General features: G+C 38.6%; 1 protein-coding gene across 4 annotated transcripts; it reads left to right on the top strand.

The window, feature by feature from the left end:
* The first annotated feature begins 56 nt into the window (after nucleotides 1–56).
* On the top strand, nucleotides 57–20,798 carry trip10a (thyroid hormone receptor interactor 10a). Of its 4 annotated transcripts, XM_081610117.1 has the most exons (16): nucleotides 57–476; nucleotides 4,533–4,648; nucleotides 5,189–5,245; nucleotides 5,490–5,637; nucleotides 7,295–7,357; nucleotides 8,910–9,014; nucleotides 9,120–9,248; nucleotides 9,780–9,926; nucleotides 10,027–10,212; nucleotides 15,355–15,522; nucleotides 15,786–15,809; nucleotides 16,430–16,539; nucleotides 16,785–16,917; nucleotides 17,053–17,141; nucleotides 17,239–17,372; nucleotides 19,398–20,798. In XM_081610117.1, exons 1-16 carry the CDS (start codon nucleotides 453–455, stop codon nucleotides 19,547–19,549), a joined length of 1,785 nt encoding a protein of 594 aa, XP_081466243.1. In that variant the 5' UTR covers nucleotides 57–452; the 3' UTR covers nucleotides 19,550–20,798. The 4 variants fall into 4 exon arrangements, with proteins under 4 accessions (XP_081466243.1, XP_081466246.1, XP_081466244.1 ...); XM_081610120.1 differs by lacking the exon at nucleotides 15,355–15,522; XM_081610118.1 differs by lacking the exon at nucleotides 15,786–15,809.
* The last annotated feature ends 511 nt before the right edge of the window (nucleotides 20,799–21,309 follow it).

The following is a 21,309-nucleotide window of genomic DNA, read 5'->3' as shown; positions in this document are numbered from 1 at the left end:
TCAACTTGCTGATATCTGCTGGGAGAAGAGGCTGAAGGAAATAGAAATGTAACACTATCCGAGCCCTCAGGATGTAACGCAGTTTCCAGGCCCGGCGGGTTTTGTGAGTGTGCTGGCCCTTTAAGGCAGCGCGCTAACTCTGGGATTTGGGAGTGACGCGGATACGCGAGCTACTTTGTCCTTCTGTTTCCTTCGCTATGAAAAATATTTGGACTTATTAGAACAACGGCTACCAGCGAAAGTTGATTGGTTTAATTATGAAGCCGATTTACACGTTTTGTTAAGAAAACGTGTAAATCAGTGGATCGCCCTGGTGTTTACTTGGTGACTGATCAAGTCGGGATTGTGTTTGTTTGCGGGCCGTCCGTCCTCCGAGCTGCTGCTGCTGCGGCGGCGGCTGGGATAACTTTGGAAGAAGTTCTTTGTATTCAGGAAACAGTTTGGCAAAGAACATGGACTGGGGCACAGAACTTTGGGTGAGTCCACCGTGAGAAGAAGTCTAGCCAGGGTGACTGTAATGCACTGTTGTTCTTCACGCTGACGAAGTTGCAGAGGAACAAAGTTTGGCAAATCGGTTTAACTTTTTTTTTTTTTTTTTTTTTTCAAAACGAAGCACTTATGAGCGCTGCCCTTTTTGTTGTTGTTTTTTTTTTGTATTTGCAGCTTTTCAATAAATACACTTAATTTACATTAGACTTTAGTCATGTAAGTGATGGGACATATGATGTCGTGTTCACGGTTCAGGCAAAAAGTATGGAGATTGATTTCCTGCAGTGTCAAAACTCAATTTGTTCTGCATGCGGGTACTTCAGCTGTATGAGGGTTGTGTCTTTTCTTCTCTGTTTACATTTTGTCACACTTGGCTTCCATAGAGATGAAATCGTCTGCTGCGATGCGACTTGGCAACAATGGCTCATCACTGATAAGGCGCATCTACCTGAGTGGCATGTTTGCTGGCTCCACAAAGCGCTGATTTCTGTGTTCTGAACGCACATAGAAGGGCCCTGTGCAAGATTAAAACCAAATCGAGGCAGCACAGCCTTGTCGTGGACGATAAGCTATTTTCTTGGAAGCAGAAGTGAAAGGATTGGCACTGTCCTGGACCTTAACAAAACGAGCTTTGCCACTTGTATATTCTCAGAGAACCTAATGTGTAAAGTGGAGCATTGCAAAGAGGAGGGAAAGGAGGTTTTGGCCTCATTACTCTCTCCCCCTGGGTATGTTCTCCATCTCTTTTTTTTCATCCTATGCAATGGTGCAACAGCCTAATTAGTTTTGCCCTACTTTAAAAAATTAAAATAAAAAATCAGGGAAGCTCCTTTTACATTGCACAAAGTTTCTGCAGGAGCTTTTAGAATGAATTCTGCACATAATAGTTAAAGGTGCAGTTTAATATTCCATGGGCCTGTGGGAAAAAATATTTAACCTCTGATCATTTTTGTGTGTTTTGGGTCCAACCTGGCCCGCCAGGTCATTCACATTCCTGTTTGCATAATTGGTTTTGTTAATGTTTGGCTGCAGAGTCAAAGCGCAGGGCCTGTTCAGCTCTTTGGCATCTGTTCTCCTGATTGTTGTTAATCCGGTGGCTATTTTAAGATGCTGGTTGGTGCAGTGCAAGACCACAAGTTCTGGGGCTTTAGTTGTGATGGTGAGTTCAGCTCCCGTCGATCAGGTCTAGTAGGCCCAATGTCCCTAATTTTCTGCAGGAATGAATGGTTCAGGACTGAAACACTTGTGGAACTTTTTATAGGAAAGCGCCACATCCTGGGTGGCTCCTTCCAGCATTGAATGACTTCAAAGGAAGTTGGATACTTTCTTTGGGTTCAGATATGGAGGCGTTTGAGCACCTGTTGCTAACTGTTGTAGCTTTCTTATTATAAAAAAAAATATATATGTTAAAAGGACTGTGTGAAGTTGCTTTGTAGAACTGCTTCTGATTTATGAAAATCATCTGAGCTCTAACCGCCTAAATGAAGACCTTTTAAAGCTAGTTTTGACTGTGGCTTTAGGGTGATGATAAAAGGCAATAAATAGTCTAACCAGTGCTGCGGCTTCACAGGACACCGATTTATATACACATCATTTTCAACGTTTTAAAATTGCTTGCATTTCTAAATATAGCCATAGTATTTTGAATGAAGTGGGTATAATTAAATATTCCTTTTTAAGATGGGGGTAGATCCAATTTCTTCCAGTGTCTTTTAGCTTTTTTTTTTTTTTTAGAAAAATGGTGCAACCACAGTTGCTGCATCTCTCCCTGTTGTATTAGAGAATGTCCAGGACTTTACTTGTAGATCAAACTAGGGCTACTTTCATTGTTTGGAGTCCTTTGAAATGTTTTGGAAATGCTGTTTACTCTCCTGGGGCCAAAGAAGGGGGTGGAAAACATCCAGTAAAACTGCTGTTTTCTTCCTTAATGTGAAAAGTGTGCAAGAAACAAAGCCTTCCTTTGTCGTACCCTGAGATAAACGGCGTTAGAATATCTGTTAAAACTTACATTTGCAGATATGTTTGTGGGATTACAAAGTGCCAAATCATTTAGTGGGACAAAAAGAATGCTGATTGGAGCTTCTCAATCACAGGCATTAGGATAGGAGGTTTTATCTTGATGTTCAAGTGCCCATCTATCTACCTGAGATCGCATGAATGTGATAATTCTTGCACCTTTTCTTTGTATTACGAAGCTGTTTTTTTTGTGTGTGTGAAACTGCAAAAAAAAAAAAAAATAAATGCATAAACACAACAGTGTTTAATATCTGGAGCCTACTACACACATTCAATCTGCTGAGGCAGTTTCAAACCTTCCTCTTCGTTTCTAGTTTGCAATGCTGTAGTACAAACTGAAAACCAATCCAAAAACCGAATATGCAAATAATACACGAAGTCATGCAAAATGCTTGTGGCAGCAGCTTCCCATAGCACACAACTTTTTATCTGCACTTTCATGTTGTGGTGAAATGAAAGGATATGAACTCTTGGGAATATTACGCATATTTATCCACCTAAGTATCAAATTACAATACCATAAAACAGATTAAATGTACCCAAGCAGCTTATTTAAAAAAATAAAGACAATTTCTACCTTTTCTTCCCCACCATGAGAATATTTATTTGTAAATGTCAGAAAACATGAGTATATGTCTAGCTTTATTCGATAATTTGACAGGGAAATTAGGGCCACACACCTGTTCAATGTGACTCGATTCTCATCATATCCCTCAGATAAGACAATGGAGTTGGGAGTAACATTATTTGAACATGTTCTTGTTGCCTGTTGAGTTGCACTTCACTGAAATACTCTCACACAGGTCATTCCAGCTGTTGCTTTATATGCACAAAGGAAATATTTATGGGAAACGGTTGTATTTCCTAATACAAAAGAAACTAAAAGCTTCTGAAGTTTATCCAAAACCAAAAATCTCATCAATGGGAAAGGTTTTGGTTTCACTTATTTCTGTGTGGAAAGCAAGTTATCTTGGTTTTATTTTAATTCTCACAGATCATTGGCGCTTATATCTAGGTTCACCATTACTTAGATAGTCATCAGTGCAGAATTTTATGTGCATGCCTTATGGAGCAAAGTTCAAATTTGGTTTAAACATATAAACACTGTAAGAAAAAGCAGAAATGGAAATGAAAGAATCAAATTACTTCTACAAAAAGTTTCATTATAAAATGACGACTCATGTCTTTCGTTTTATTAATCCATTTCACTGCTTTATTATTAGCTGTAGAATCCTGCAACTATTTTGTGTTTGCTAATGATAATCATCAGCAACAATTTTTAACTTTGTAACAATCATATGGTATGAAGGTTCATTTAAGGTGAGTACTAAAATGAAAAAAAAAAAAAGTTAAGTTTTGAAAAATAGTTTTATCAATTAAAGACTTTGCAAGAACACAGGAATGCCTTTTTTGTTGGTATTTTAGAGCTTTAATTGCTCAGCAGATTGCAGCCCTCCTTAACTCTGTCCTACGATTAGCTCCGCTGTGTGTCATTTGAGCTCCATCTCTTTTCTTTGACTTGAAGGGCTTAAGAGGTGCTGAGAAACAAGGCTCGACACGTAAGGAATCCCTTTTTCACAGACTCCAAGTTCAACCTAAATGTCAGCTGCAGGGTTAGTCAAAGACTCTGGGAACTCTTTTTTTGTTTTATGTGCATAGTGTGGGAAGACTACAATTTCTCAACACTTCCAGACTTGTCTCAGCTTGAAGGTGTCAGAGCATCACTTTCCAAAAGACAGAGAAGAGATGGAGGTAGGGATTAAAAAAAAAAAATCAATTAAATTCTTCCATTTCGTATGATGGAGGAATTGAATTTCTTCTGTAAATGGCAAAAAAGCAAACAAAATCATTTCTTGGTGTAATGTTTGGAGACCATAACCGACGCGCGTTGGGTTTAGTTTATTGCCTCCCGGTCTAGATTCTTGTAGGTGCTCTAAATCTCGGAGAAACATCACAGCTGTGGCATGGAGGTCAACTCAACTTCGAGGCTTTCTTGTCCTTATTTGTCTTCCTGCTCCTTCCCTTAGGATCAGTATGACATCATAGAGAAGCACACGCAGTCCGGCCTGGAGCTGGTGGAGAAGTATGTGAAGTTTGTGAAGGAGCGGACCGAGATCGAGCAAAGCTATGCCAAACAACTGAGGTAGGCCTTTTGGACCAGCTCGCATTCTTGTGTTCAGCTCAAAGCATCTTGTGTTTGTGTTTGAATGTTTGCATGTTGGAAGGTTGTTTATGAAATGCTCATTGGTCTTATGACTGCTCTGGGACAGATTCTAGTTTGTCTCTGAAACACTAGCCCAATTCTCCAGCTGCTGCATGCTTTCTGCCTCCCGTCTCTCTCTCTCTCTCTCTCTCTCTCCTTATCCTATGCGCTTTCTCAGCCAGTTGTTTCCCCGCACACACAAGCCCACATCTGTTGTAGTGCTGAGCTCTGCTGGAGAGGGGAGGAAGTGGGAGCAGACTGGCACATGATACAGTGGATGTGGTCAAACAGAGAGTGAAAGGGGGAAGAGCGAGAATTGAAATTTGTTCATAATCTCTAGTTTTTATTACAGTTGTGTTAAATCCACTCCAAAAAAAAAAGAAAAAACTGCAATTGTTGCATAAGAGTTTCTTCTTTCATTGGATGCTTCCCATTGAGTTTGTTGAATAATTAGGTTTCACTTTATATCCACATCCACAGGAATCTTTCAAAGAAATATAACCAAAAACGAAGCAACAAAGACGAGCCAGACTGCAGGTGAGCAGCTGCTTTTGCTTCAAAGTCTTTATTCTTTCTGAGGAGTCCTTCTGTTGCTACAGTTACTCATGAGGTTGTTTTGAGCTGACGCTGGTGACATTTTAAATTCCCTGAGAAGGAAACAGGAATAAGGAAGTCACAAGCTCCTTATCATAACTTGGCTTGCTGCAGAATTTTTGTGTAATTATCACCTTATCAGCGACCCTCATCTCTCCACCCTTTCCTTTCTCCTACTAAATGACAGGCTGTCCAGCTACCAGTCTTTTGTGGACATCCTGAATGAGATGAACGACTATGCGGGGCAGAGGGAGCTAATTGCTGAGAACATGATCATGAGCATTTGCATTGATCTCACCAAGTACCTGCAGGAACTCAAGCAGGAGCGAAAGACGGTGAGCTTGATGTGCAGCAAAAAGTATCCAATGATTTTTAGCCACTTAAGACATGCAGTGGATATAAAAAGACTTGCACGGCAGTTTTTGTAAGGTGAAAGACTGCGACAAAGTATAATCTCAAAGTGTCATCTTACAGTAGCGTGATGTTTATTGTGTACAATTCAGCTGAACAAACGGATATATTTGAAAGAAAAAAATCTGATGTAATTATAATTTAAGTATTCACTCTTGGGTTTAATTCCCAGCCCGGGTGTTCTAGCATTAAATTAGCATTTTTTTCAACTGTGCATCTGGGTTTTTTTTCTTCTTCTTTTTGGCTACTCCTGTGTCTTCCCAGTATCCGAAAAGATGCTTCTTTGGTTCATTTGCGTCTATTGATTGCACCTTGGATTAAATTAATATTTTCCTTCATATCGGATTGTTTACTTTGAATGAAAAGGCTTATGTCTGCAACTCTGCTTCTCAGTCCAGACACAGAGAATGCAGATAATTGTTGTCACATGTAAAACACAACCAGTGCTAAGCAGAGGCTCCTGCAGCTCCTTCAGCATTACTGTCAGGTTTCCATTGTGCCTTTCTATTAACTCTGGTAAATGTTTTAGTTAAATAATAGTAGGTCCATAATTTCTCCAATTATCAGTGGCTATACTGCCCTAATATTTATAGGGCTAACGCTGTGATTTGGTTTTGGTATCCTTCTACTGACTGATACCTTTTAAATCCCTAAAGTTTTTGCTAAATGTATCAAATGCCTTGAAAGTTCTAGTAGGGCAGCTGAACTTTATTCTGTGGCGATCAGTTTCTCCATAATGAATTGCTGCTGAGAGCTCAATACACTTGTCTTTTCAAAAGAAACTTCATTAAGGTACTAAGGGTGTACATACTTATACAACCAGGCAACTGCAGATTTTTGCTTTTTGTGTTTGTTTTCCAATTGTGTTTTATTAACTGCTATCAAAGTTAGAGAACGTTTTTAAATAATTTATTGATTTCTATTTTCTTCTTAAAACCAGTGGATGTTTGTTGCAGTCGTAAGTAACTGAATTGAGTATTCACCTGCACACGCACACACACACACACGCACACCGTCTCCTACAGCCCAGCTTTTTTACCTTAGCCGTAATTTTTGTATGCGCGACTTTCATTTCGTACAGTTTTGCAAGTTGTCGCATAGCTTTAATCAGATACACAAGTTAAACAGGGCTGTTTACTATACACTAGCATACGGGTGTGTGCCTGCATCACCATATTAAGAAATGGTTTGAGAAAATGCCAAATGTTTTTTTTTTTTTTTTTTTTTTGAGTCTTGTACAGGAGTAGCAGGAGGAAGAAATAGAAAAAGTAGATGTCTGGAGATTTCATTGCTGCAGCAGGAAAGACGTTTAAGTGTCTCTTAAGGGAGATCTGGTCTGCTCTGTGCCGCGGTGTTTCGTTTCTCAGTGAGAAACATGCTGTCTTTGTCTTGTCGTACTGCAAAGTACAGCCACATGCAGACACTCACTGAAGACGCCTCCAACAGACACACTGGCATTTGTTTTCCTGTCTGTTTTGCTGCGTGGCTCTTTGAGGTCATTATTTATTCTGTGCTCTCCTCCACATTTCTCTCCCTCCTCTCTCTGTCTCTCTTTCTCTCTATTTTTATAAATGTCTGCAGTATTTATTGGAGGCCAAGAAGGCCCAGCAGAGTTTGGAGAGCACCTACAAGCAGCTCGACAGCGTAAGTCTAGTTTTACTATTGAAAAATCTTCTTAAACGCGTCTTGATGGACTCGAGGTTGAATAGAAACACAATCAGGCGAGTGGCTGCCAAAGCAGTTGAGTTAGGCAGGTGAGTTTTGTTTATAGTCAAAATAGATGGAACAAAGTTGGAAGCAATCTTATTCTAAAATCCTTTTACCCGCGTAATCAAGCCTAACCCTATGAATTAGTCACCGTCTCTGGTAATCAGTCTTTTAGTTTGAATAAAACGATTCACTCATAGAGGAGCGGGTGAAATCTCAGTAAAAATTTTTTAACGTTAAATCACCGGTGACACAGTTTTTGTCACCCGTGCTGTAGCTCCTCTTTTCAATCCCGTTTTGCCAGTCGGACAGCCAGCTCTTGGTTTTCTATTATAACATTTTACAATATTGGAGCAAATAAAGAGAGGAATGTTTGGCCATTCCTCCTTGCACAGTCTCTAAATCATTCAGTTCTGGGACTTGCTCTTCCCCTCACCATGCCAAACAGATTTGGCAAACTTTTCTAGAAAGAGCTTGTGGCCACGCATTGTCAGCTTTCTAGCAAAGGCCATCAGGTTTTAATTTTAAAATCTTTTGGTATTTCTAAGAGTTTGTCCTGGACACTAACAAGGTTTTCACTAAATTATCAGTGGTGTATATTTACATGCAATATATTAGTTAATTATTTAAATACTGTGCATTCAAGCTTGCTATTGCTGTAATATATTGGGTGATGTTTGTTGTTTTAATGTAGCACAAAAAGTTTTGGAAGGAGTAAGAAACTACACATAAGTTGTTCCTTAGCCAAAATGGTGGATGTCGGCTAGATGAAATTGTCTTTATTATTTCTTTATTGTGCTTCACCACACAATCATATTTTGGACAATTTAATGCTCATAAACAGTTTGGGGACGACGTATTCCTGTTTTAACATGACTCTACAGGACACAGAGGAAGACCTATAAAGATCCAAATCAGTGAGTTTGGCGAGGAAGAATTGGCTGGCCCAGTCGCGATCTGAAATCGACAGAAAATCTGTTTGGGCGAATTTGAGTGGAGACTGTGAGCCAGCTGTCCTTGTCTGACCTCACAAATTTGTTTGTAAAGAATGGACAAAAATTCCCTAAACTAAATCAAACTGAAAACCTTCTCAGAAGATTTTAGAATAAACATTCACCTCATGAATTAAGAATAGGATGCTGCTGAAGCATATAAATATGTGAAGGTGGATGAGAACATGTTAACATGCCAGTATATTTGAGCTGTAGATTATTTTATTATCAAAAGCAATCCTCAAAAACCACTTATGGTCTGCATTGCTGCAATTGAGGAATAATAGCTGGTGAATTACTGACAGTATCCAGTTGGCTCCAAATTCAACCCATTTCATTCTAATACACTGATCAAAGAATTGAATTTAGGTCCAATTAACTGCAATCTAAATAGATCCTAATTATGAAACGGCACAATACAGTTACTTCAGACAAACGGGGTAGATGTGATCACACCTCAGTAGAGAAAGCAAAATGTTTGTTTTTCTCCCCTCCAGAGTAAAAAGCGCTTTGAGAGAGAATGGAGAGAAGCAGAGCGCACAGCACAGTATGCAGAGAAAACGGATCAAGACATCAACGCCACAAAAGCTGATGTTGAAAAAGTAAGAACTACTGTAGAATACACACTGGAGAAAAAAAAAAAAAACACTTAGCATGATTCAAGTTGCACTTTTCAACCTCCTGTCTGCTTCTTCTGTGGTTTTTAGGCTAAGCAGCAGGCGCATATGAGAGCACGCGTAGCTGAGGACTGCAAGAATGACTACGCTGCTCAGCTTCAAAAGTACAACAAAGAGCAGAGCCAGTTCTATTTCAATGACATGCCACTTATTTTCAATGTAAGTGAACCTGCTGCAGCTTGCAAACATGCCACCGGCATAACAATGATGTGATGAGAATTGATTTGGTATTCAGATCTTAGAAAATATGCAACTTAATTACACTTGGCAGCAGACAATTGCATCAAACCGTACTGCTAACTTTGGAGTGCTATGTTGAACATTTTACATTTTTATCCGAGTCCTGCAAAATACACGGTCTGAACTCAAAAAATAAATGCAATGAGGAAAAAAACAAACAAAAAGCGTGTTTTCATCATCTGTGGTCCCAAAAACAAGTCTTATTTGTATGGAAGCCTATGAGAAAGGTGGTTCATCTGTCATTGATTTGTCATTTTAAAAAGATTTCCAAAGATTTCAATCACTATTTGTTAAGTTATTTGATGGAATTCAAGATTCCTTCAAGACTGGGAGCATCACACATCTCAACTTTAGGCCTTAAAATAGGAGTGACGACATTGTGCACCAGCACACACATCTTTCTTCATTTCAAGTGATGACTGTTTACTTCAACCGTCTTGTTCTTTCTAGAAATTGCAGGATTTGGATGAGAGGCGAATACGAAAGTTGGGACACGGCTACATCTTGTTCTCAGACACAGAAAAGAATGTGATGCCCATCATTGGCAAGTGCTTGGAAGGGATTACTAAAGCTGGCACTAATGTCAATGAGAAAAATGTGAGTTGGTTTCAGACGCCGAGACATTTAATTCTCCAGAGCAGAGCCATGCAATAGTTATATCTTTGGAAAGTATTATTAACAACCGTGCTTATTGCAGGACACCATGGTTATAATAGAGCAGAATAAGTCTGGATTTGAGCGTCCTGGAGACGTAGAGTTTGAAGACTACAGCCAGGGTATTAACCGAGCCTCCTCTGACAGCAGCCTCGGTACGCCTAAAGGCCCAATGGACCTTCTGGGGAAGAACAAGAGTAAAAACTTTTGGCTTTTCAAGAGGAGCAAGGTAGGACGTTTTCTCGTTGCAGTCCGACATCGATATGAACTGACTTTGACAGTTATTTGAATGAGTTTTCTATTCCCCTCAGTCGGTGATTTTAAAAATTGATCTTTTACGGATACCCAAGTCGATGATAAATTCCTCTCCTAAAGTGATTGATTTGATGGCTTGTCTCGTCAGTGAAACTTTGTTTTTCTGTGAAATAAATATGCCTGAGAAGAATTTAAAGTTTTACAAAGATGTCAAAAAAAAATTTTGGTAAACTTTCACAGATACAAAGTTGATAAGCTGCCATGCTTCAAGTTCCCACGGAATCACTGAATTTGTAGGAACACGGATGAATGCATAGTTGTAGTGCTTTGTTTTTATACCTCAAACTGATGGTTTACATTACAAATTCAACTTTTTCACAACAATGTTTTGCTCAACAATGTTAAATCTTATTTAATAAGAACTAGTATGACATTTGCACAGATGCTCTGCTATATTTTAGATCAATTTAAATCTTCTCTTTGTTGATATCTGCTTTAGATTTGTTGTACTTTTCTAAATTTGTGAGTTTGTTCTTGTGGATGTCGAAGGGTTTGAGACCACTTGTCTGGTTTTCTTCTGTTTTCTGACATTTACCAGAAAAAACCACCAGTCAGTCTCTTGTTTTCTCATTTACTCACCACACATTATGTGTGCTGCATATAGTTCCTTCGTTCCCTGCAGGATTTATAGGATTTATATATGTTGTAGTTTGCTGCTCCAGATTTGTTCTCGGCTTTGGTTTACCGTTTTCTGTGTTGTGGATTTATGCTCTGGCTTCTGGATTGACTGCTGTGTCAGCAGTCTGTGTTTGTGTGAGTTAATGAAACCTCTTTGCCTCAGTTGCCTACTAGTGTTTAGACAGCTTAGTGTTGTGTTTGGGTTATTAAAGCGGATTCCTTCTCATTGAGCACTGTAAGAGCTTCTTAGAACTTTTCACATTTATATTAAGACTTCAAACTATATTGCTGTTTTCTTTTGGAAGACCAACAGAAACTATTTCATAATTGTGAAGTTGAAGGAAAATGACAAATAAATTTTCCTTTTTTTTTTTTTTCAAAGTCCAGTGTACATATTTATTTATTGAGCTGCTTTTTATCCAGTAAAAAATAAATACATAAGTGGCAACCATCAATTAATTGGGTTTTTATGTGAAACTCTTATTGGCTTGTTAGAGATAAGTGAACAAACAAACTGCTTCATGGAGATCATGAAACATACCAGGGAGCTGATGAATGAAGTTTTAGAGAAAATTAAAGCAGATCTAGGTTAGAAAATGATATCTGAAATTTGAACAGAACACTGTTTCTGTCCAAATTTTATTTACATAGCAGCACTTTCCACTGGCTATTAACCATAAAGTGCTTTACAATTAAAGGAAGCATAAAAACACAGATTTAAAAGAAGAAGAAAGCCATCAGAGACTTCCCCTTCAGTTTGCCACAAGCCAAATTATTAGAGGATGGAAAATATCATACACTATTGCCATAATGAAACATGGTAGTAATAGCATCATGCTGGGGGGATGCTATTCTTTAGCAGACAGGGAAATTGGTCGGTGTTAAATTGGACGATGGAAGAAGTTAATATGGGATAATCACTAAAGTGCTAGAGCCTGCAAAAGACTTACGACTATGGAACGAGGTTCTGAAAGCATATTCTTCTATCGGAATGGCCCAGTCAAAGTCCTGCTCTAAACGCAACTGAGAATTTGTGATAAGACTTCAAAATTGATGTTCACAGAAATTCTCTGGATCTGCAAATGCATCTCCACAATACCTGTTGCTGCAATTACAGTGGAAATATGTCACAAGAAGTCTGAACACACACACACAGTTCATGTATTTTTTGCTTCCACTTCACAAATGTAATGCATTATTCTGGTTTATCATAGAAACCCTAATAAATTACCTAATAGTTTGAGGTGTATAAATACTTTTGCTAGGCCCTGTTTTTTACATGGATATGCAGAAGTAATTAATCATTTCAGTCACTGTAGTTCACTTCTGTCACAATGAAAAGGATTTATAATGAAGCGTAACGCGAATTTTTAGTAACGCTTTAGAGGTTTAACAGGCAGAAAAACAGCAGCTGCACTACTTCCCTCTCACCTTCCCCTTTTTTTCTACAGAAACCAAGTTTGAAAGACATGGTTGAGGGGGGAAAAGGTGAATGTTTAGTCTGTTATCTTCTAATGCTCATGTCTTTCTGGAGATGTACATGTGAGAGCTTGCAATGTGAGATTCGCAGTGTAACGCTTAGCGTTAAGGGCAGTGAAATCCTCTTTTCTATACTTAAACAGGTTAGTTTGTGCCTGAGTCGTTACTGTTTCATTTGTTTGAGGTATAAAATTACAGATTTCATACTTTAGACTCTGTAGCTACTCAAATTTTCTGAGTTTTACCTGCACTTTTTTTTAGATGGTAAATGTAATTGCTCATTGTCTTTGCAAGTAGAAGCCCTTTCAACAGATCCACAAACATTAATGTCACAGGCACTTGGTGTTTCACAGAAAAACAAATAGTTTTTTCAGGTTTCAACTCTTGGGTCAGAGAGTCCATTAGGAACAATAATTAACCAGGTTAAAATGTTAATGTTACTATTTTAGGATAATAGTTGCTTGGCAGAACCAGGAAATCCTCCAAATAGCTTTTGTGGTGAACCTGTAGTTATGGCAACACACAAAAAAACACACCAACAATGTGAATACTTTCCTTATTCTAAAGCCCAGTATATTAATGCATGAGCCTCTTTTGTCTCATTTTATATACACTCCAGCACTTCTAGACAAGACCTTTTGCATGACCCTGTCCCTGGCTGCGAGTGAATAAACCTTGACCCTCCAAATACACACAGACACGTACACGTATCTCTGCATCCTGGCTTTCAGTAGGTCAACTTGCAGTCAGCATTTTGCTGTGCTTGTGGTTTCATGAACACGGGACCCAAACTACATTGAATTTTCCTCCGCGGGCCTCCACAAACACACTGCCTCTATTATTCTGCCCAGGACCTGGCACTATGTGCATCACAACAAATTCTTTGTGCCAACATAAGAACGACGCCAAGTTAAGATGGAGAAACTCAAATTGACAAACATTTATGTTGGTCCGTTGGTATCTATTTGGAGCATAGGGTACTTTACACAGCTGTGAAACTATAAGCAACTTTAATATCCCCACACTGGTGCTATGGTTGGCCGACTGCTAACCAGCTAATGGTCCCCTCCTCCAGTCCCAACACTAAATGATCCCTTCCTCCTTCCCTGCAGTGTTCTGCTTGTTCAGCACCTCTTCTTCTCTCTGCATGTCTTAGTGGCTGTGCTCAGCTGTGCACTCTTCCTGTTCTGTGTACGTGTGCGACGCAGAGCTCTGTGTCATCAGTCATGCTCTCCTAATTAGACCTTAGAAGTGTGAATAGAAAACTGGGTGTACTGGTTCAAGTAGCCCGTGGTTTATGTCTGGCCCTTAAGCAGTCCTATTAACTACGTTCCTGTTGTTAGAGCCCCATAACTCTAAGAAATGTAGCCCCAAAGTAGCAGACATTCACATAATAACAGTCCTGTACTTTGGGATCTCTGTGTTTACACACGGGATCTTGTTGCAGGGCAGTTTAAGCCCGTCTGCATTGAAGACTGCTGTGTAATTTAGCTAATGGACCCCACCCCACCACCTTTCAGCATAGATGTAGATGTTTGTAGTTCACTCCCGCCATGTTGTCAATTTACCCTCGCTCTAATAAAGGCCATTTGCCCTGCCTCAAAAATCTATATCCACTGTTGGTAATTAAGCCAGCTATTTATAACGACTGCACTGGTTTACAAGCTGGTTTTATTTATGTAGGTCAGCTTCTGGAGTCTGCAGCACGTGTACATTTTTTTTTTCCCCTCACATTGAATCCTGATGGTTAACTGTTTGCTTTTACAGTATTGATGATCGATACACGACAAAAGGTACAGCCTTGTAAACTCTGAGCAGTCTGCTACGAAAATAAACAAGTGTAAGCTGTTCAATCACGAAAAGGCAATTAAAATGCTGTGAAGAGTTGGGTGGAAGGCTGCAAAAGAAGGGAGCTGCTAATTTTGAAATCTGAAGCAATACAGATGTTTAGTCTTGGTGGCCTGCCCTATGATCCTCACTGAGTCTTACGCTGCCCTTCAACTTTTACCTGAGTTTTGTTGCAAGTGTTGGGCTGCTGTAGCACCAGTGTGGAGGCGATGGCTGGTTTCTTACTGTGATGTTTTTGTGCTTCTGGTCATTCCATGCAAGTTCACGCAGCTCTCCAAATACATACTTACTGCTAGAAAACCTAAGTGGTCTTAGATTCAAATGGTATCAAAAAAGTTTTTAGTTTCATCCCCATTTTTCGATTGGTTTTAGTAAAAGACAAATTTGCAGAATTTGGGTGTTTTTTTCTTAGTTTTTTTTACAGCTATTTATTTCTGTTGTTCAAGAAAATAGTAGAAAAAAATAGGAAACGTATACCGATTTGCAAATTTTAAGTTTGCTTACAGGTACAAAATAGAAACAGGAAGGAACAAATTTTTGCATTTAGGAACAAAATGGTGCATACAAATTTGGAAAAGGGATTTTAGTAACCAGGAGCTCAGAGTGGCTTTTGATTACTGCAGAGCGAGTTGGACAAACATGGCCAAACTCTTAAAGATTAGCATAAAAAAAGAGTCCATCAGGATCTCATTAATTAGTTAATTAATTAATAAACTTCCAACCTTTACAGATCCAGTCAACCTTTGTCTATAAGTTTCCATAAGTTACATGATTGTTTATTCTGCTAAAATGATTGTGAATTGGCATGGAATGTCCTTATTTGATTTGAGCCAAAGATGTATCTTTGTGCTTTCATGCTGTTTAGGCTGGTTGCTGGGTTTGTGTTTTCCTTCAGGCATTGTGGTGCGCTTTAACGTGTTGACGGTGTCTTTTTCTTTCCTTTGTCACCATGTTTTGTTTTTTTTTTTGTTTGTTTTTTGTTTTTGTCCTCTCTGTCCCCCCCCATATCTCTGTTATCCTCATCCTCCCCTCCCCCCCTTTTTTAAACCATCTTATGCCTGCACACCTCATTTTCGGGTGCTGGTGCGTTTGGTCTTACCCAACACCCCAGCTCTCCTCCACCTCCACACTCACTCCTTTCTCCACACCCCCTGCCCCTTCACCTCTTAACGGAGCCCCTTCCCCCAAGTTTGGCCGGGACCCCCTGTCGTACTGTTTGAAGGAGATCAATAAGACAGTCAAACCCAGAATCTCTTCCTTCCGGACACTCAGGAGATCGGTGAGTGACAAGAGGAGATGATTCGGGTGCAAGGCCACCAACACTTCTAGTGACACAGACACTATTCTCTGCTGTTTGCCTCTCCAAAACCTTCTCCATCATTATCAAAGTTAAGGCATGCATCCTAAAGCATACTCTTTGTATATCGATTAACATATTTGTGACATAATGCAGCCATCTTTTGAGGTTACCTAAGCAGGTAAACAGTTAAAGTTACTGTAAGGTTTTTACTGGATATGTACTGTTTCTCTTTCTCCCCTCAGAAATTTACCCCAGACAGGATCATGGTAGGGTAACGATGTCATCAAAAAAAAAAAAATGGTGTGGGGGTCTAAGTTTTTTAACTCATAACAAATTGGACACTTTTTCTTTACAACACCTCTTGTGTAAATTTGATGTTATTCCTCAACAACAAGAACAAAAAAAAATCATCTAATGTATTTGCACTTATTGATGACCTTTGGTGTTGTATTGAAAAGGTGGCCATCTGGTGGAGGAAAAGTGACACTTGTTTTAGTTCAGGATGAAACTTGTCAATCAAGAATCCAGTTTACAATTTTACTTTTGTGTCTCACCTCTTTCAATCAAAGTTATTTATATATATATATATATATATATATATATATATATATATATATATGTATAGCTTTTTTGGGGGTCTAAAAACCACATAATTGTTGCTAGTTTGTAATTGTTGGTAAATGGGAATTGACTTTGTGTTCGGCTCTCTAATGAGCTAATTTGTCTAAGAGATCTAAATAAGCGATCTAAACTTTGAGCTGGTTGCAAAGGGCGTTCTTTCTCACCTGTCTGGTTCTGTAGTCACGGTGATGGCACGTTTACGAAGGTAACAAATATGAGTCCGAGTTTAGCGCTAACCCACCCTTCCTGTGACGACTTCTTGCAGCCTACTGTGACGGAGGACTTCGGCCATCTCCCCCCGGAGCAGCGCAGGAAGAGGTTACAGCAGAAATTAGAGGAAATTTCTAAAGAGCTGCAGAAGGAAGCAGATCAGAGGTGTGTGTGTGTGTGTGTGTGTGTGTGCATGCACTTGACGGCTTCCTGCCCATTCGTAGCAATCCCTATTAGAACTTCTCTGCTGGAAGAATAGATACAATATTCATGCAGTGTAAACAAGCCTGTCTGAGCGTGAGTGAATTGTTTACCCACCCCTGAGCTGTGGGGGATCAAAATTCCACCGAAAGTCACTTTGCTTCTTCTCCCCCCTTGTTCCTGTCTTCTTCCTTGTTTTCCTTTTGCAGCGAAGCGCTCGGAAAGATGAAAGATGTTTATGAGAAAAATCCTCAAATGGGAGATCCAGCTAGTCTCGCAACCCAGATCAGTCAGACGTCTCAGAATATAGAGAGGCTCAGAGGAGAGCTGAACAAGTACGAGGTAATTATCCGCTCTGTTCTTTATTCATAAGACGAGGGCCTCGTTTCATTATAATTTAGGACCCTGGGTTATGTCACAGTGTGCCAGTCATGCAGATAAAGCTGACAACATTAAACGCGTTTCTGTTATTGTCAGACTTGGCTTTCTGAAGCAGGTGTTCGGGGGGACACACTACGATACAGAGCTCACTCATTTAACAATAATGGAGCTCATGAAGTTCTTAGGTGGGTTGATTTTCTTCCTTTTTGGAGATGCATTTAAAGCAAAGTGTATTTATTCTCTTTGTTTCTAAAAAGACGGGTTTCCTTTTTTGCTTTCCAGTCCTGATGGCGCACATTCAGATGAAAGCACTCCCGACCCCTCTCAAGCTATTTATGCCGAGTTTGATGACGACTTTGAGGATGAAGAGCCAGTGGCGCCCATTGGGAAATGCACAGCGATGTATAACTTCCCGGGTATGTTTTTTTTTATTTTTTTATTTAATCTAAAATATGTTATTTTTACATAGTTTCTGAGTCAATTCTGTTTGGTATGATTAATTTTTATTTTTTTACTTCAATTTGTTTTTTGTTTTTTTGTAATTTCAAATACTGTATAAAACGATTGAACAAATTAACAAATTAAAGTTCCAGATATTTCCTTTGCCCTTCAAAATATTAGACTGGGGTAAAATGTGCTCATTTTTGAAACTTGACAGAATAGCTTGCTGGAATATTGGCCCAATCCTAAAAGGACTGGTGTAACTGAGTCAGGATTTTAGGCCACTTTGTCACCTTTTTAGCTCTACCCACAAACAATCTGTGGGAATGAGATCACCACTCCAAAACATTGACTCTGTTTTGTCTTAAACCTAAAGTAAACCCACATTTTTCACGTAAAGTTCTTCTCTTTTTCATGCCTTATATTTTGTTGAATGCACCAGTCAACAAAAGACAAAAGGATGCTGACACTTCCATATTTGCTTTCCCCTTTTCTTCCAGGTGTAGCAGTGATGATACTGACATTCACCTCTGTGTAGGGCTTGTTTCGCTGTGGATACTGACACTCCTTTATCAGATACAGCGCAGCATCTTTTGCTTGTGATGAGCACATTTTGCTCCAAAACATTATTCATCTCTGAGACACATAATTAGTTTTCTACCTGTATGATGTGACTGGTCATTCCCCTGACGTTTTATCTTGCATGTATGCTGTTAAACAGATGGATGCGAATGAATTTGAATGATTTTCTGCTAAGGTTGAATTGGAGAATTGTGGAGATTCACAGCTGTTTCCCTGATATCTCATCTTATTTCTTTGGATTTTGTTTGTGATGTCACACAAGAAAGCTGTGTGTTTGACATTTTGAATAAATTATTTATATTGAAATGTGTATATAGCAACACAACTATAGAGTCGGCTCAGAATAACCTAAGCCATGCTTACTTTAAGCTTTTTCCAAAAAGGGCCGTTTTAAGTTTAGTGTTAAAAGTAGCAGGGTTTCTGCCCTATGGACAAAAACTAGGAATTGGTTCCACAGCAGATGAACCCAGTAACTAAAAGCTCTAGGAACCCCCACCAGAACTACAGTGTTAAAATAAAGGGCTCTGTTGGGAAGATGCAATCCGATTTGTGATATATTATGGATATAATATAAGAAGAAGGGGGAAAAAAAAGAGAACTCTAGCAACAGCATTTTGAATAAGTGGAAGTATTTTATTACAATAGTCAAGTAACAACTGCATGGACTAGTTTTTTTGTTTTTTTTAAATGTTGGCAGTGTTGTAGAAGTGACAGAAGGAAGTCCAACAAACCTGTTTAACGTGATTTAAAAAACAACAGCAACAAAAAAACAATTTCATTTATTCTATGCTGTCTGATTCTTTGGCTAATTGGAAGCATATATATGTAGACATATAGATATATCCATATATGAGAATCGGTCCAATCACTGACCCTTGTGGTACCTGAGTAACCGTGGTGTGTGAAGATGTCTCATTGACATTAACAAACTGAAATCTGTTAGACAAAGATGATCTAAATATGATTCAAAACAGACTTTTCCATTGATCCGCACATGTTCAACCTGCTGTAAGTGAATACTGTTATCGATAGTATTAAATGTGGCTCTGAGATCTAAAAGAACAAGTACATATATATATATATATATATATATATATATATATACATAAATGGATGGATATATATCCTATCAGAGGAGCATTAGTGACTTCCACTGGAGCTGTAATGAGATCTGAAACCTGACTTGCTTTTCAAACAGGGCATCACTGTGTAAATGTTCACACAGTTGATTCATCCATAAACGTCTGATTTTGAAGAAAGTAGTGGGTGGAAAAAATATCACAATGCAACAAATTATTGGTTTGATTTTATATTAGCTGGAGAGTGAGTGGAGGAAAAAAAAAAACTATACAGCGTACGTAAATGTCTGATTTGATACAGCCACTATCGCATTACAAAGTCGATGTTTTGCGTTTCAGGTGCCAGTGAAGGGACCATTTCGATGCAGGAAGGGGAAGTGCTGGCTGTAGTGGAAGAGGACAAAGGAGACGGCTGGACCCGCGTCCGAAGACACAATGGAGATGAAGGCTACATCCCTACATCTTATGTCACCATCACATTAAACAAATGAGCGAGAAAGAGACATTCAGGTTACCGTTTTAACGTCATTTCCGCCACATGTTGGAACAATCATGATGAAGCCATGTCAGAAGTGGGTGAGACCATCCAAAAGTGCTTTGATATTTTTTTTTTTTTTTTTTTTTACAAGAGAGGCACCACATCTGATTACTATGATTATTTTACTTTATCCTTGGCATACTGTAAATTCGCAGTAGAGTTCTCACTCACATTTTGGAGCAGATAGTTCTTATTAACACCTGTGTTGCTTAGGAGAATGTTTTTTTTTTGTTTGTTTTTTCTGTTGGTTTTGTTTTTTGTTTTTTTTGTTTTTTGTGAAAAACTGAGCTGTTACCTTTGCCAACCCCTCATGCTGCAGAGTCCATATTATGTATTACCTCTTTCATTTTTCATTTGCCTCAAGAGTGTCAGTTTTGATTTGAAATGCCACTTGAGTGTGCCCACTCGAGATTTTGGTGCAAGAATGTTCCACCTTTAACTTTACAACAATTAGTCCTCTGTTACAGTGAAACATACACACACACACACACACACAAAAATAAAAAGCTATATACAAACTGTTAAATGTTCAGACAATCACATCCATATCATCATGTAATTCCAGACATTTATCAGTAGCAAAGAAAATACAGCAGATGTCATTTTCTTACAACAGCTGATAGAAACCTGCTGCTGTTTTATTTTTATTAGATATTGTACTAGAGATAATTTATTACAAGCGTGTATGAATAAAAATGTTTATATTTGGAGAAAAAAAAAAACAAGCTCTTTGTATTTAGGATGTTCGGATGTTGCTTTTTTTCCTCCTTGCACAAAGTGTGGGACGGACTGTAGCCACAAAAGGGAGGAAATATTGCACACACTAAATATGTTACATTGAAAATATTGTATTTATATAATATATATATTTTAGCAATCACAACACCACTATTGTCTTATTAGCATTTTTAACTATTCAAATAAAGGTTGTTTTATTGTAAGAGAAAACGGCAAGTTTTGAAGTTTGTTGCTTATGATGTTACATAAAGGTTCACAAGAATTTTTTTTCCCCTGTAGTGCAGATTACTACCTTTCTGCTTAATACTTATTTGTCTTTGGTGCCTTTCTGGTTAAAGCATTGTGTACATACCTTTTGAGCTAATTTGTCCTTTTTACGATACTTAATAATTGTAAAGCACATTTCAACAGTAGAAGTCATTATGTTCACTTTAAACTTGAAAAATAAACTAGTGAAACATGTACCAACAGTGTAAAGTATGTTACTTACAGCGGCTTGCGAAGCAACTCATGCTCCTTTTAACATTTTCCAAGTATTATCATGTTTTCCTATAATTCCAATTCTAAGTTTCCTGTTGCCCTTCATCTGGTTTCATCCTTCACATTTGACCAGCTGCTCTGTCTGTGCTGTAGAAGGTTTCACTAGGGGGCGTGGCGATTTGAGGTTTTTAGTGTTATTACAAACTGAAAAGTTTCATTATGATCTCTTTTTTTATGTACTCTTTTTTTTTTCACGTTTGCTTGGGACAAACATGTGGAGGGAATCTCTTGTGGCTTTCTTTCCATTTTTCCATAAAAAAAAACAAAACAGGAATGCTCATCTAACAGTCTCCAGGAGTCTTCACTAGTTCTTCAGTTGTTGTCCTGTCAGTTAGTTTATGATGGCCATGTCTTTGTGGCTTTGCAGTTGTGCCTCACCCTTAACGTCTGCATATAATAATTTGAATAGTGTGATATCTTCACATTGTTTGAGAT

The sequence above is a fragment of the Poecilia reticulata genome, chromosome 8 (assembly GCF_904066995.2).
Source record: "Poecilia reticulata chromosome 8, P_reticulata-male-v2, whole genome shotgun sequence".
NCBI lineage: Eukaryota > Metazoa > Chordata > Actinopteri > Cyprinodontiformes > Poeciliidae > Poecilia > Poecilia reticulata.
The sequence above is the reverse complement of the archived record's forward strand: the minus strand, read 5'-3'. Positions and strand labels throughout refer to the sequence as shown.